Here is a 17198-nt window from a genome sequence, read left to right as displayed (position 1 = left end):
TATCAAGTGGAGTTCTCAACTTCCTCAGGCTGCGTGCCCCTCCTTGCGGGTCTACCCGCCCTGAAGCAGCCCCTGGTACGGCCGGCCCCGGTCGAAGTCTCGCAGCTTCCCTCCTCAGGTCACCTACCCCCAGGACGCCGGCTCGTGTCCCTCGTGGGCCCCTGGGCCCTGGCCGCCGAGGTGGCCGCCGCTGGACAGCGCAGCGGGCGTCACGTGCGCGCGCCGCGTCCACCGCCCCCGGACCCGGGCCCCCCCCGGCCGCAGGGCAGAGGCCGTCGGATCACGCGCGCCCCGCCGGCCCCGGCCGGGCGCAGCCAATGGGCTGGCGGCGCCCGCATGACCCGCGCCGGCGGGAGGGCGTGGGGAGGCAAGCCGGGCGCGCACGCTGCCGGGCTCTATCGCCACCCCCGCTGCCGCCCGGACGGGAAGTGAGCCGCCGGGCCCCACAGTGCCAGCCAGCCGCGGAGAGGGTCCTGCAACCGCCCGCACCCGGGGCGAAGCATGGCGGCCGCCAAGGTAAGCGTCGGCCACTTGCCCCGGGGCGCGCGTGCCGGCCCGCGGGGGCCCAGGGGCTCGGGAGCCTCAGGCGTTCACGTGCCGAGTTGGTGCAACGTGGAAAACAAATAGGGGCGCGGGGCAGCTGTTCCACCTTGCAGCAGTGGAAGAAGGGAGGTGACCGCTCCTCCCGGGCAGCACATGTGGCCCGTACGGGGACGGAGGGCCGACCTTGCGGTAGAAACTTTGCTGGCTGAACCCTCCCATTTGGTCCGGGAAGGGAGTCGGTGCCTGGTTGGCGCCCTGCGGGCTGTGCCAAGGTCGGCCTGGAGAAGCCCGGTGGGCCCGGGGTTGTCAGATCCCCTCGGTCACCCTAGAGCGCACCTGCTTCTGACCCCGGTTGTTGTTGACTAGGGCTTCTTCCCAACAGCCCGGGCTGAAGCCAGATCCTATTAGGTTTCAAAGGCCCCGCCCTCCCGCGGGTGGGGAAGTCACCTTGACTTCCGTTTTGGAGGCTGCTCGGAGTAGTTGGCTTGCGCGCGCGTGTGTGTAAAAACTCCAGAGGACCCCTATCCCAGCCCCACTTCTCCTCCTTCAACCTCCTCTCCCCATCTGACAACACTTACATACCGGCCTCTGAGCGTTTGGGAGGCTTCTTTTTAGAAATGACAAAACAGATTGTTCTGGGAGCCTGTAACTCTTGTGAAGTTTTACTTAAAAGGAATTCTGCGTAATGTGATTCATTCACTAACCCAGAGGAAAGGCAACTCCGACAGCTTGACCTTTCCTCTTTCACCGTTTTTTGAAACCTGGACACCATTTCAGTCTCTTTGGACTCCATTTCAACTTTTCTGACAGAATACCATATTTAGTCCCAATCACTTGAATCATTGGAATTTATAGCTTTTAATTTAAGTTCACGAAGGCAGCCCTTTAATCAAGCCTATACAACTTAGTTCATTTTAAGTGCAGTGAACTTAAATATACCCAACATTTGAAACATTTGTCCTTAATCAAAACTCTGTGATAACCCTCAAGAGGAAAACATGGCCAACACATCATATTCCTATTTATTCAAGCAAACTAATCACATTTGCAATGGAAATTGTAAGCAGACAAATATATTTAAATGCTGTTCTATGACTTAAGTTTCTCCAGGCTCCCCAAATCTGCAGACTTCTACATGTTCCTAGACTATGTGGCCTAAGTGACCTTTTTCTTTTCTGTAATTACTCTTGAGTTCCATCCTCAGGAGTGTGCTCTTGGGTGTGTGCATGAGTGTATTTATGTGTGTATGTGTGTGTGAACATATGGGTATAGATAACTGTTTTAGGTAGATTCTTTGAGGATCCCTGGTATTCATTTTTGGAAACTACATTAACCCTTTTAAACCCAGTACAATGCAAAAGGTACTTGTTTTTTCACGATGTAACCTTGATCTAACTCTTACTATTTTGAGACAAACTCAAAAAGCTTCCATTGTCTTGTTCTGCCTACTTTTGTAAGAATAATCCTTATGGGTTCCCTTGCTATAGGGTAAATGGTAAGTGGTCTGCCTGTACTATTTCTGTTGTTTTCAGGATTTCTTTTAAAAACTTCCAAGCATTGCTCTGCATGTGTTAAATGCAGATGAGTTTTCTTAAAATTATATTTCATGCAACTCCTCAAAAAACGCTTTTTTAAAAAGTAGTAATAGAGGGGAAAGACCTTTCCTTCCCCTTCACACTCCCCCCGCCCCCCAATTTGGTTGTAGCGAATATTCCTTCTTTGTCATTGGCTGAGTTTGTACATTAATAACGATGAAATGAAACTAAATGAAACTTAAAAGTTAGAGAATGCTCACTCAAGTTCAGAGATGTTCAGATCAAAACTGGACATGGACCAATAATTTGTGTAAAATTAGCCTAGAACTAAAAGAAATAAATTTGAAGACAAATTAAAGCATTAATAATAATGAAAATTTGGTCTGTAGGACTAGTACACTTAGTATTGATACTCCATTCTTGGATGAGTTGTTGCTATGATCATATTGTGTTCTTTCTAATGTTCCAAATGGGGCTAAACTGAGGATATGAAAATGAATTGGCCCCCCTTTGGGCTTTCAAGAAAACCACAACCATACTACAGGATGACTCCTCTCATGGAAATGCCCTAAGTAGGGTTAGTGCCATAATAAGGGCTATGGGGGCATCAGGGAAGGAGACCATTTCTGTGGACGCCAGAGGTGGTATTTCAGCAGGAATGATTGGGGAGAAGAGGGAAGACCCATTCCAGTCATAAGAAACAGCAAGTGAAAGGCAGAGTAACCTTGGTCTGGTAGCCTTTTCCCTGGCCTACCTTGTTTGGGGCCCCTGTGTTGTGGGTGTTCCCCACTTAGTACACACCCCTTGTAAGTATTGGTCAGTCAATAGAGAACTGCGGGGTGGGGGTGGTAGGAAGGGTTGAAAACCACAATAAAACATCTAAACAAACTAGGGAGCAGGTCTTTTTGGTTATGGAGTTCTTTATAAGATTGCTGGAGGGGCTCTGACTCCTGCTCCTTTGACCTTTTGCCCTAGTCAAGCCTCTGCTTTTGTTCTGTTCTTAAAGGGAATCATTCCACCCTAGTTTTCCACTCTCTCTCGGAGGATGAGGCCTGCTGAGCACGGTTTCTTTGTACCCTCCTTGCTCAGCATTTGCTGCTTCATAAGCACCCATCCTTCCTGCCATGATGCCTTCCGGTGGGTCTTGGAACATAGGAGTGTGTGACTCTGCAGATGCATGTTGGTTTTGCTGGAGCTTAAGGGGGCTGTGCCCTTGCCGCAGTGACAGAATTACCTTAGCAATGTCTTTAACAGCAACTGAGCAGGCCCTGTTTTCGTGGCCTGTTTAACCAGACCCTCTTGTTGGGTTAAATCGGCCCAATTAATGGTGGCTCTGGTCTGTTACCTCAGAATTATTCCCAGTGGTTGATTTGTAGCGTGGTGGTCTGGTTTGTCGATTGGAAACGTTTACAAGAGAGAGTACTCATACTCAACCATTTCCTTTGGAAATTTGCTGTGCAGTTGCGTGCGTGAAAATAAGCCCGGATGGTTCCTTTTGACTTTAGGTGCTGACAACATAGCAGAGTTGGCAGTGTTGAAATGTTTAGTAATTTAACCTAAATAAACCACTCTATTTAATGACTGTTATTAGGCTGGTAGCTTTGTCTTGATTTCCACATGTAGTCACAGTTTCCACATGTTATCCATGAAAATTGTTGACTTGATATAAGAGTCAGATATTTCAAGATACACTTAACCGTTCTGTGGTAAAATGTTTTTTGCATAAGACTCGCGCAGTACAATTTGTAAGAAAATTGTATAAGTAAGTGTAGAGGAGGAAAAAGTTTTTCTGGACTCTCCTAGGGGTCCCTGGCTGGATCTGAAAATATAAATTGACAAAAACAAATTGACAGGTGGAAAGTATACAAATTTTATTGAATTTTTACTAGTACATGGGAGTCATCACAAGAGAATGAAGACCCAGAGAAGTGACCAGGGCAGGAAATTTTTATTCCTTTTAGACAAAAAAAAGTGGATTTGTAAAGAATTGAGATGAAGGGGTTTGGGCCAGGAGTAGTAACTGATGAAGACGTAACTAGAAGACAAAGGTTAGTTTAACGAGGTTTGTTTGTACAGCCATCTGGATCCCCACATGCCCATCTCTGGTGATAAGAACGTCTTTCCTCCTCCTGGTACAGGGAGGGTACCCTTCACATGGGAGTTACATGACCTATTTCAGGAAAGAGGATTGTGGGGGAGGAGGTCAGAGTGACCTTCCTGCTTCTGTTGTTTTCTCAGACTCCTTTGGCTTCAGACATTCAACATGCCAAGGTGCTGCATTTGGTGCAGTGTGCCCTGAACCCCATCATAAGCCTGATTTGAGCAGCCTTGAAGCCTCATATGCCTATTTAGAAGTTTTTCCAAGTTAGACTCATGATTCTCATATGTCTGAATCTGGTTACAGTGGTAGGTTGAGCTGCAGAGGAGCTCAGAATTGATTTCTTAAGTGGGAAGGCGCTGCAAAGAATATTTTGTTTATTTATCTTTAAGTAGCTCTGGTTTAGTGAGGAGCTAGCCAGGCGGGAGTGGGTTATATGCCCTCTGCTTCCACTGATGGTGCCAACGTGGACGAGTCTAACTTCTCTGGGTGCTTAGTATCACCCTGTGGAAAGCAGGGACTCTCTGTGATGTGTGATGAGCAAATGCAATATAATGTGTGTAAAACACTTTGGGAATTAGAAAGTGCTGTAGGATGGCCAAGAGATGTCTTTGCAGGCTGTGTGACATTTCTACCTAACTGAAAACTGGGGCACATAGACATTATTTGACTTACCCAAACAAAACATAGTATGCTTTTCTTGGGGCGCCTGGGTGGCTCAGTCGTTGAGCGTCTGTGTTTGGCTCAGGTCATGATCCCAGGGTCCTGGGGTCGAGCCCTGCATCGGGCTCCCTGCTCCGCGGGAAGCCTGCTTCTCCCTCTCCCACTCCCCCTGCTTGTGTTCCCTCTCTCGCTGTGTCTCTCTCTGTCAAATAAATAAATAAAATCTTAAAACAAAACAAAACATAGGGTGCTTTTCTTAAGCTTGTGATCCATTCACTGTTCACCATAATAGCTAGCCGGTGTGGCTACTTAGCCAGATTCTCTGAGTGGCCTTCCTGGAGCCTCGCTATCGGAAGTTTTGGTCCATGGACCAGCAGCACTGGTTTATTTGGGAGCTTGTTAGAATTGCAGCATTTTTGGATGCAGCCCAGGCCAAAGATTCTGTCGCATCAGAATCTGCATTTTAACTAGATCCCCAGGGGACTGTATGCACATTAAAAGTTTAAAAGAATATTGGTCTGGAACTCTCATTACTGTGTGATTAAATGTAGCTGCCTTCCTAAGCCAAGGGTGCAGCACCTTTTGAATTGGTTATAGTTAGTCCAACTTTTTGCAGAATTAACTACATAGTGATAAAATCCAGTATAAATTTTAGGGTTTTAGGATTAATTCTGATACTGCATTGGGGTCAGGGTATTATTTTTGGAGGACATTTCTGAATTATTATTTAAGGGAATATATGATTATTATATAAGGGTTGTACTTTTCTCCATTTCTTAACTGCCCACCCAACTCAAAGTCCCTGAAAATGAACTTGTGTCCTTTCTCTTTCTTGACATTCCCTCCTAGGGGTCACCGGATCTGAAACTGTTGGCCTGTCCTCCTTATGTCTGGTCTCATGGGACCCCATGTCCCGCCCCTTCGTGCCTGTAACACCTTCCGTCAGCTTTCATGATGTCCCCTGTCACGGTTGGCCTCTTAACTCTCACATTAGTCCTTTATTCTCCTTTGCGGGCTGCTTTTCATCCTTCTGCTTGCCCTTGAAATGCGGGTGTCCCGAGGTCCTTGTCCCTCTGAGGGTGCCGGCTCCGTGTCAGCCAGTCCAGGTAGCTCTCTCAGGCAGCAGCCTTTGCCTTGGCGGCCGTTCGTTGGAAATCTCAACTTTGCTGCCCCAGAGGTTATTTCCGACTCTGCTTACTTAGAATTGAATTCATCTTGTTGGTCATTCCTCACTTTCAGCCTGCAACTTAACTTTTCCTACTGGTTAAAGTCTCCAGTGAGCTCAGTTAAGTACCTGTTGTGGACGGCCAGGAGAGGCCTCAGGCAGGAATTTGCAAGAGGACAGAGAGATGGGTCCAGTAAACCCTTCTGCCCTAGAGCAGGTGTGTCCTGTCTCTTCCCTTTATGTCCAGGTCTTCATTCCTTTTTAGCTACAGCGTTGCTATAGCTTCCAGGCTGGTCTTGCCTCTGGTCTGTTTCCTTCATTTCCCTCCATTCTGTCCAGATCTGTCAAAGGCAGCTTCTAAGACTGGCTTGCACTGCCATGCTAATAGCAGTACTGTGTTCACGTGGACAGCACATAACAGTTTGAGAAGATGCATTCAGGTGTGTTGTGGATACCAGCCATCTACCAGCTCATACTGTACTGAGCTTACCAAGATGAGTAAGCTATTAAGGGCATGTTTTCAAGAACTCACAGTCTACGGGGATTAAAATAACCAGATAATACGAAGACCCACGCTTATCTTTATGATTATCTTTATAATCATCTACAGCATAGCAGGGAAGGTATTGTAGCCTCATTTGACAGGAAACTTAAGGCTCAGAAAGGTTAGGCAAATAACAACAATAGCAGGTTACATTTATTTAATACTTATAAAGTCAGGCACTGTTCTGGGCACCGTGAACACGAACTAATTTAATCTTCTCAACAATCCTATGACATGTAAGTGCTGTTCTTATCTCCATTATACAGGTGGGCAAACTCATCTGAACAGAGAGTTTGTCTTGTCGAACAGAGGTTAAATGAGTTGTCCAAGGGCACACAGCTTAGAAGTGGCCAAGCTAGGATTTGAAGACAGGCAGCCTGGGTCCAGAGTCCAGGCCCGTAACCACTGTATGACATTGCCTTCTTTAATTTACCTTGTTACACAGTGTAGTTTCATATTGCCTACAGAATAAAATGGAATCTCTTTATCCAGCTGACACCTCCTTGGTCTTGGCTGTTGTCTGATTTTTCCAGTATTACCTAACACTCGTTCCCATCTGATATCCTCCACAATGGTTTGTGAACGGGACCCCTGTTCTCATTCCTTGCCATAAAGCTGTGACAACAGTGTGACTCCCAGGCAAAAAGGGAGCCTGTTTGTTTGTTGTTTAATTTAGAGCTCAGTCAGAGACAGGAGTGTTTCTTGTCACTTCTTTATATCAGTTGGCAGGTTTTTTTAAGTTTTTTATTTTTATTTTTTTAGTTCTCTTTAGTTCTTCTTAGGTATAGGGGTCTTAGTTTTATTTTGCCATTCCTTGAAGCACCTGCCAGGATGTTAAATCCCCTGTCCTAAATTTATAGTTTTTACGGTTGGTTTGTTCTAATCAAGATTCAGACACAGGCCACGCATGGCATTTGACTGATCTGCGTTTTAAATCCTGTTAATCTATAGGTTCTCCTGCCTCTCTTATTTTATTTCCTTGCAGTTTATTTGATGAGGGAATTGGATCATCTTTCCTGTACTTTCCTACAATTTGGATTTTGCTGATTGCCTCCCTCTGGTGTTCTTCTTTTCCCAGTGTTTGACAAGTGATAGTTAGATCTGGAGGCTTGATCAAGCTTAGGGGTTTATTAATTTTTATTTTTTGTTTGTGGCTTGAGGACTTCCTAAGGTGTGCTGGGTGCCTCTCTCAGGTTATTGGGTACTTGGTACTGAGTGCTACTTCAGGGGGCACATAATTCTTGGTTGTTTCCTGTGATGTTATGTTTGATCAGTGGGTTTGGATGTTGCCTTTCTCTTCCAACAACTTTTGCATAATGGTTTATTTAAGTTGGCTAAATTTTAATATTAGCAGTCATTCTTGTGTATTATGATTTTCATTCTTTAAACACACACATATATATGTATACATATATACATATTACAATGAGTGTGTCTCACAATTATTACAAAAAATAATGGCTATTAAAATCAATTGGATATTAGTGGCTATAGCGTTTGTTTGGAATGATGAAATGATTAGTGCTGGTGGTTGTCCAACATTGTACATACACTAAATGCCACTGAATTGTACACTTGAAAATGGTTAAAATGTTAAGTTTTGTGTATGTTTTACCATGATAAAAACAAATCAATTGCAAATAGACTAACACATTGAATTAAAAAAAAAACCACAACACTATCATTCCATGAGAGAATAGTATTCATCCCCCCAAAAGTCAAAGTGAGACAGAGTGGGAGGTAAAGTTCTTTTTTTACCAAAGAATGCCAGCCAATAAAGGTAGAAGTCTTGATGGAATTAGGAAAAGGAAAAAAAAAAATCACTTCACAACCTGTAGGTAATAATTGATTTGGGCAAGGGTCTTCAGTGGATGCTAAAATTCTTCAGTAAAAGACTGTCTCAGAGTGTCTCCTTGTAAATTACTAATGGAGGGGGAAGTACCTGTACAATGAAGGGCTCTGCTTCCATCTGTGATGCAATTTAACATCATCAGGAAATGGAACAAGCTAGCATTGCCAGCCTACTGATGTGATGCAGTATACAACATGCATGACTTTTGGAGAATGCTTGCTAAAAATGTTGAATCTGAGTCTAATCATCAGAAACAATCAGACAAATCCAGAAAGTAGGACTTTCTGTAAGACCTCTGGTCTGACCTCAAAAATGTCAATGTTGAGAATGAAAAGGCTGGATTATAAGACCTCCAAAGAGATGTGACAACCAAATGCAGTGCTGGATCCAAAATAAATAAATGAAACAGTGAAATAAATAAATAAAAGAATGCCCAACTGGTGTAACTTGAATGGTGTATATTAAATGATTCTATATTAATTTGCTAGGTCTGCCATAATAAAGTACCAGAGACAGAGTGGCTTAAACAACAGAAATTTATTTTCTCACAGATCTAGAGGCTAGAAGTCCAGGAACAAGGTGTTGGCAGGGTTGGCAAGGTGAGACAAGCTTTAGAATGTGCTCTTCAGGTCTTAGATGGCCTTTTTCTCCCTGTGTCTTCACATGGCCTTCCTGTTGCATTTGTGTCCTAATTGATTTCTTGGGAGCACTCACACACTTCTTTTATTGCAGGTTGATGTTGACTCTTGGGTTTGAGGATTCCACTTCTTTCCATTGTCTCCCTCTCAGTACCAGAAAGAAAAGCTCAGCCCCTGGTTCTCTTTTTTGGTGGTTCTTGGAGATTTGTTGTAGTCCTATTTTGGTGTCCACCAGTAGTTTGAGAAGAGCCTGGTCTTGACCTTTGTCCAGTTTTTTATTGGATTATTTGTCTTTTCACGTTGATAGGTTCTAAGAGCCCTTGTAAATTAAGAACCTTGGCCCTTTGCCCTGTCGCACATTTTTTTTTTTGATGGTAGTTTGATATTTAACTGTTTCATACTCATTTTTGATTTACAAAATTTTTTTAATTAAAAAATTACACATTTATTAATCTTTTCATTTATGGATTCCTTTATGTATCCTGAGCTGTCTGTGACTTTTAAACATGGCTTCCCCACTTAATATTATATAAGAAACCACTTGTGTTTTTCTAGTACTCTTTGTAAGTCTTTCTCGCTTTTTTGAAATTATTTACTAATTATCTGCAGTTATTTTCATATAAGAAGAAAGGTAGGGAACCAGTTTAATTTCTGTTGTTGTTGTTCAACCCCAGGAGGTCATTAACCTTCACTAGTGCCACATCACCAGCCAGCATGACCTGCTGCCCCCTCAGCCCAGACCCTCTGCTGGCTTAGGTTCTTAAGAGAAAATACGATTAGTTCAGAAAGCCAAGAGAGCCCTCCCCTTAGGGCTCAGCTGTCCTCCAATGACTCCATCAACTCAGCTGCTGTGAATAGGAATATGGAAAGGGTACCAGTAACTGGGAAGCAAGGCACTGTTAGATTCTGCCCCAGCTTACACTACTTTCCTTCAATCCTTTCCCTCCCTCCCCCCACTTCTCTAACAAATGAGAACACAGGAGGTCATATTGTTGGTTAGGGATAGGGTGAAAATTTAAATATCCAATTGCAAGGCCCATAAAATAGGGGCAAGTAGCATTCCATGAGGGGAATTTGGTTTCCATCAGGATATCTTCCCGGAGGAATTGGCATTTGACTTAGGTCTTGAAAGAACTGCAGCATTTTTTAAACTTCTCATTATGGATATTTTCCATAATGTGCAAAAAAATAGAAAAGTATAGTGCACCCCCATGGCCCTTCTAGCCAGTTTCAGGAATCATCAGGTTATGGCCAATATTGTTTCATTTATACCACACTATCGCTCCTCCTTCCATCCCCCTGATTTTTTCAAAGCAAATCCCCAACATCATATCATTGTATATGTAAATACCAGTGTGTATCTCTAAAAGAGATTTTTTTAAATGCACAACCAAAATATTATACCTTAAAAAAATTCAGTGATTCTTCAATATTATCAAACACCTGTTCTGTACACCCTTTACACATTTCCCCATTTCTTATAATTTTTTTAGTTTTTTAAATTGTCATCTAAGTAAGACCCAAGCATTGCAATTGGTTGATGTGTCTTAATTTTCTTTTAATTTCTAGGTTCTCTTGCTCTTTCCATCTTGTATTCTCTCTTTTCTTCTGAAAGCCAGTCTAATATAATGGTTGAAATCTTGGACTCTGTTCGAACTATGGCTCTGGGCAAGTTACTCTATGTGTACCTCAGTTTCCTGATCTATAAAAAGGGGCATAGTTGTATTTGTTTCCTGGGTCAATGTGCTCATGTTTGCAAAGCTCAGAGCCAGGCCTGCGACATCGGTAGCTTTATAGAAGTGTGAGCTGTGGGTTGGGAATCTGAGAAGTTGTTCAGAGTAATGTCAGAAGTCTGTGGACTGTGGGAGAGAGCAGAGGAGGGCTCACGTGAATGACATTATATGCATTCTTTAGGATGAGGGTCCTGACTGTGCAGAGGGCTCCTGTTCTTTTTCTTTTGGCTTCCTCCTGGGCCCTTGACTATTCTTCAGTTCGATGATGTTGATGCACAGCAGAATTTTGAACAGGTAAGGTATTATTTAGTGGAAGCAACTTTTCTATTGTCATTTGATTTGTTGCTTGCTCTTCCTCTGCATTTATTAAGTTAACTGTTCTCTCGCAGAAGCCATTTTAACTTTCTATGGCATTATCTGGGCTCCAGCAACTTGTGATCTCCTAAGTAGAACCTTTAAGCACTTTATAAACATGTCATATATTTTTTATATTCCTTTGTTCCCCATCAGGAACATACATCTCAGTCTTCAGCACAGTTTTTATTCATTTAAGGAGCAGTAGTAATTTGACACTTGCTAATATGTAACAAATTATATTGGGAACTGTAATTACAATTGCAGCTGGTTCTTAATTATACTGTAACCTTGATGCTTTAAAAAAAATTAAGACTGAGTTCAACCTGTAATACTGGAGAATAATATTCTGCGTTAGGCAGGTCTGCCTTCTGCTGAACCATGGGCACTTCTGTATCGTAATGCCAAATTAAAAAGACTATTTTAAATTAGTTTCAGCTACAGTGTTGTCCAGTGGTACCCTTCATAAGGATAGCTTGAAGTCCCCATCCCTGCTTGCCAAATTCTTGGCACATCCTCTAGGTGTTATAATTGGTGTCAAAACAACCTGGGCTCTTGGGTCATTTTTGGCTCTGTGATTTACCTACTCATTTAAGACTAAGAGTCTTATAGCCTCAGTTTCCTCATCTGAAAAATGGTGATAGTAATGACTCTTCACCTTAAATAGTTTTAGGGATGTTTAAATGAGGTCAGATAAAAAGCCTTTTAGCACCATGCCTAGCATAGAGTTAAGGACCCAGTAAAAGTTACTTGGTCACTGTTAATTACTGTCATCAATAATGAACAGCTCCAGAGACTTTACCTCTGCAACCCCCGACTCGAACAGAATTACGATCTTTGTTCTGCCGCCGCTCTAATTTGTGGAAGTGTGTATCTCCACCCACACTGTACCAACCACTCATTGGTCAGTCTGTCATCCCCCTCGTGAGGCAGGTTCTCTGGTTTATTTGGGATTGTGTCCTCAGTGCCTGGAACTGGGCCTGGTACATGGAAGGCTTCCCAGAGGTGATTGCATTGCATGAATGGGCAGCACCATCTAAGTCAATGGTTTTCAATTCAGGGTGGGGTAGTTCTGCCCCAGGGCATATTTGGTAATGTCTGGACACATTTTTGGTTGTCATGTCTGGGAGGAGGGGGGTGGCCAAGGATGTTGCTAAACATCCTACAGTGCACCAGGCAGCCCCCTATTGCAGAAAATGATCTGACCCAAAATGTCAGTAGGGCCAAGATTGAGAAACCTTGCTCTAAGGTAACCTAACTGCCTGGGTTGTAGCCCTGTGGAATAGGCATGGGGTTTGGTGTAGATCAACCTGTTTGACCTGCAGTTTTCTCAACTGTAAAGGAAGAGAGTCCAGCCTGCTTCAAGGGTTCTTTGAAAATAAAGGGAGATTATACAGGTGTGTCCCTAGTTACTCTACCCTAATTTAGTCTTTTTTTTTTTTTTTAAGATTTATTTATTTGACAGAGAGAGAGAGAGAGAGAGAGCACAAGCAGGGGGAGAGGCAGGGGGAGAAGCAGATTCCCCACTGAGCAGGGAGCCTGATGCGGGGTTTGATCCCAGGACCCTGGGATCATGACCTGAGCCGAAGGCAGACACTTAACCGAGAGCCACCCAGGCGCCCCTGATTAAGTTAATTTTGATTGTCCTGGCTACTAATGATCCTTTTTTTTTTTTTAATAAACTTAATATTTTTGAGTAGTTTTAGGTTCACAGCAAAATTGAAAGGAAGGTTCAGAGATTTCTTGTATACCACCTATCCCTAAGCATGCACAGTCTCCCCATTATTTTCCCTCAGAATGGTACATGAGTTACAGTTGATGAACCTACATTGACACATCGTTATCACCAAAGTCCCTGGTTTGCATTGGGGCTCACTTCTGGTAGTGTACATTCTGTGGGTTTGGACAAGTTGTATAATGATATGTATCCACCATTATAGTGTCATACATGGTGTTTTCACTGCTCTAAACATCCTCTTTTTTTGCCTATTCTCCTTCCCTACTCCCTCACCTCTAGCAACCACTGATCTTGTTACTATCACCATACTTTTGCCTTTTTTTAGAATGCCATATAGTTGCAGTCATACAGTATGTAGCCTTTTCAGATTAGCTTCTTTCACTGTTATATGCATTTAAGTTTCCCTCATGTTTTGTCATTGCTTCATAGTTCATTTTTTTTAGTGCTGAATAATATTCCAATATCTGGATGTCCATGGTTTATTTAACCATGCACTGAAATATACCTTGGTTGCTTCCAGTTTTCAATAATTACAAATAAAGCTGCTATAAACATTCATAAGTAAGTTTTTGTGTGGACATAAGTTTTCAGTTCATGGTTGTATGATGAGACTATTGTAATTTTGTAAGAAACTGCCATTCTGTCTTCTAAAATGACTGTACCATTTTGCATTCCCATCAGTAATCCATGAGAGTTCCTGTTGCTGCCCATCCTCACCAGCATTTGGTGTTGTCAATGTTCTGGACTTTGGCCATTCTAATAGGCATGTATTGGTATCTTGTTATTGTTTTAATTTGTATTTCTCTGATGACATGATGCGGAGCATCTTTTCATATGTTTACTTCCTATCTATATATCCTCCTTGGAGGTTTTTGTTAAGGTCGTTGGCCCATTTTTGCATTGGGTTTTTTTTTTTTTTCTTGTTGAATTTTAAGAGTTCTTTGTATTTTGGATAGTAGTTCTTAATTGGCTGTTCTTTTGCAAATACTTGATCCCAGTCTTTTGCTTATCTTTTCATTTTTTTGACATTGTCTTTTGCAGAGCAGAAATTTCTAATTTAATGAAGTCCAGCTTCTCAGTTCTTTCTTTCATGCGTCCGTCCATGCCAAACCCAAGGCCATCTAAGTTTGCTCCTTTATGATCTTCTAGGAGTTTTACATTTAGGTCTCTGATCCATTTTGAGTTAATTTTTGTGAAGGGTGTAAGATCTGTGTCTAGGGTCTTTTTTTTTTTTTTTTTGCATGTGGATATCTAATTGTTCCAGCACCATTTGTTGAAGAGGCTGTCTTTGCTCCTTTGTCAAAGATCAGTTGACTGTATTTATGTAGGTCTATTCCTAGGTTTTCTGTTCCACTGGAGATTGTTAATATCCTGTTGGAGCATTGATCCCTTTGTCATTCTGTAATGTCCCTCCTTATCCCTGGTAACATTCCTTGCTTCAAAATGGGCTCTGAGTGAAATTAATATAGCTATTTCTGCTGTCTTTTGATTAGTGTGTGCATGGCATTATCTTTCTCTGTTCATTTCCTTTTTTGTTTTTTAAAGATTTATTTATTTTAGAGAGAGCGTGTGTGAGCAGGAGGAAGGGCAGAGGGAGAGGGAGAGGATCTCAAGCCGACTCTGCACTGAGCGCAGAACCCCACACAGGGCTGAGTGCAGAGCCCCATGGTGGGACTCAACATGGGACTCAGTCCATTGACCTTAAGATCATGACCTGGGCCGAAATCAAGAGTCAGACACTTAACTGAGTAAGCCGCCCAGGTGCCTGCCCCTCTGTTCATTTACTTTTAATCTATAAGAATTTTTATGTTTATAGTGTTTGTTTGTTTTTTTTTTGTAGATAGCATATAGTTGGGTCTTGTATTTTGATGCATCTGACAAACTCTGTCTTTTAATTGTGCATTTAGATCATTAATGTTTAAGGTGATTTTGATTATCCTGGTTTTTTCTATCTTCATGGGTTTGTGGTTTCATGTCTGATGTCGGTTTGGAGGGAAGTTCTCAATCATTATTTCCAGTAATTTCTGCAGCCCCTCTCCTCCTGCTGTACATCTATGTTACACTTTTTGTATCTCTGCTGTGGTCCTTTGATACTGTTTCCCCATCCCCTCAATCCTTTTTCTCTTTTCTTTTCAGTTTTGGAGATTTCTATTGAGATATCCTCAAACTCAGAGATTCTCCCTTCAGTCATGTCCGGTCTACTAATGAGCCCAGTTTTGGAGATTTCTATTGAGATATCCTCAAACTCAGAGATTCTCCCCTCAGTCATGTCCGGTCTACTAATGAGCCCAGTTTTGGAGATTTCTATTGAGATATCCTCAAACTCAGAGATTCTCCCCTCAGTCATGTCCGGTCTACTAATGAGCCCATCAAAAGCATTCTTCATTATCCTTACAGTGTTTTTGATCTCTGGTATTTCTTTTGGTTCTTCTGTAGAATTTCCATTTTTCTGTTTACATCGCCGATTGGTCCTTGCATGCCATCTACTTTATCCATTAGAGCCCTTAGCGTACTAATCATAGTTGTTTTAAATTCCTCTTTTGGTCATTTCAACATTCTTGCCATATTTGAGGCTGGTTTTGATGCTCACTCTGTTTCTTCAAATTGTGGGGTTTTTTTTGCCTTTTGCTGTATGCTTTATAATTTTTTCTTGGTAGCCAGACATGTACTGGATGGATAAAAGGAACTGCTGCAAATTGGCCTTTGGTAGTGTTGATGGTAGACTGTAGAGGGAGAGGAAGTATTCTATAGGCCTGTGATTAGGTCTCTGCCCATTAGAGAGCCTCTGGCTCTGGACGGTATACTTCACAGGTGTTTTTTTGCCCCTCCTCTTAGGTGGGAGAGAATGGCTAGGGGTGGCTGAAATAGGGTATTTATCATCCCAACAGTAAGGTAGGCTCTGATAATACCCCAGCAGGTTAGGGTCTTCATAAATAATTTCTCCTGAGGACAGATCTTGTTAAAAAGAACAGAATACTCAGATGCATTTCAAAATGGTTCCTTTTCCTGTCCTTGTGTGAGACGTGCAAATGATACTTCTCCCATATTCACTGTGAGAACCAGGTTGAGTTCCCAGAGGTAAAACTCACAAAAATGTGGAGATCCTCCTATGGCTTGGACCTCCTAGAGTTTTTAAATCTCTGTTTGGTCCACACTGAGCCTCCACAGTTTGTCTTTCACAGTTCAGGTTTTCCTACGCCAACACTGGTTCCTGTGGAGGTTCTATTGGTCCTTAAGATAACTTTCTGAAATAGATAAGTAGATTTTGTCACTTTGCCCATTTTATAGATGAGGAAACTAACTCGGAGATGTTAACTGATTGTTCAGGGTCACCAGGTTAGTAATACACTGGGACCCAAATCTTTACTCTGAACCTGGTGATGTTTGCTTTTGTCAGGGTGAGCAAACACCTTCTGTCTCCCTAAGAAGTTGAAAATATAAACAGAAAAATGTCTATTTTAGAAAAGACTCATACTGTCTCTTTTCACATTTTTACTCTTGGGAACATTTACTGGAATGTTAGCTTTAGCTTAATAACAATAATAATAAAATCTAAAATTAGTGTGTTTAAAGTTATTTTAGTGTAACAGAACCCATAGCTAAAACACCACCATTCATTTCTTAACTGTTACACTGTGCTTCTTAATATGGAATTGTAATGGCGATGGCTTTATCATTGTTTAACGTTTGTCTACACCTGTGCAGAGTTAAATCCAACACACTTCACGAGCTACTGAATCCTTCTGATAAACATCTCCACCACCCCTGACACGACCCGTTTGTGTAATTATCTGGCGGGTTACCGTTTGTGGTATCTGGTACCTTATAAGTCAACTGTTGAGTGATGTGAACTTTTGAGGGTTGATTACACAGAAAGGCTGTGATTTGAAGCATGCTTAGCAAGGCATCTTGTCTCTATACTAATTTATGTTTCGGTAACTTTTTCATGATCATTGGTCTTCATTTATTAGAACTTAGGGAAACTGTAGGATGAGGAATGAGTGACTCAGTGAATTCAGTAAAAAAATTATTTTCTTCAATTTGATGAGACACCTCATTCTTTTGAGTTAATGCTAACTGTGGTTTTGGGGAATTCCAAAATTTCTTTTGCAGTTACTGATTGTATCAGTCAAGGTTCACTTGTAGAGAACAGAGTCCACTCTAGCTGGTTTAAGCAGAGGGAGATTTATTACAGGGTGTTAAATGGCTTACAGAATTGGTTGGGAAGGCGAAGAAACAGACTTCAGGTTGAGCTTCCAGGAGTGCTTTCCAGGCCCTCATGGCAGACCAGGCCACCAAGGGAGCAGTTACCTCTCGTGCAGTCATGAAATGGCT

The 17198-nt window shown here is 42.4% G+C and overlaps 1 protein-coding gene across 2 annotated transcripts in view; it reads left to right on the top strand.

The window, feature by feature from the left end:
* The first annotated feature begins 387 nt into the window (after positions 1-387).
* Positions 388-17198, top strand: part of SLC25A13 (solute carrier family 25 member 13) — a 184484-nt gene continuing 167673 nt past the window's right edge. For both annotated transcript variants that reach the window (XM_088018338.1, XM_028119853.2), the window contains exon 1: positions 388-516. In XM_088018338.1, coding sequence (XP_087874464.1) covers positions 502-516 — 15 coding nt within the window. In that variant the 5' untranslated portion in view covers positions 388-501. The remainder of the gene's footprint in view (positions 517-17198) is intronic.

Source organism: Eumetopias jubatus, unplaced genomic scaffold, assembly GCF_037043125.1.
Source record: "Eumetopias jubatus isolate StellerSeaLion01/CBP00866 unplaced genomic scaffold, mEumJub1_p1.0 scaffold_14, whole genome shotgun sequence".
NCBI classification, from domain to species: domain Eukaryota; kingdom Metazoa; phylum Chordata; class Mammalia; order Carnivora; family Otariidae; genus Eumetopias; species Eumetopias jubatus.
This window is presented reverse-complemented; position numbering and strand designations above follow the sequence as displayed.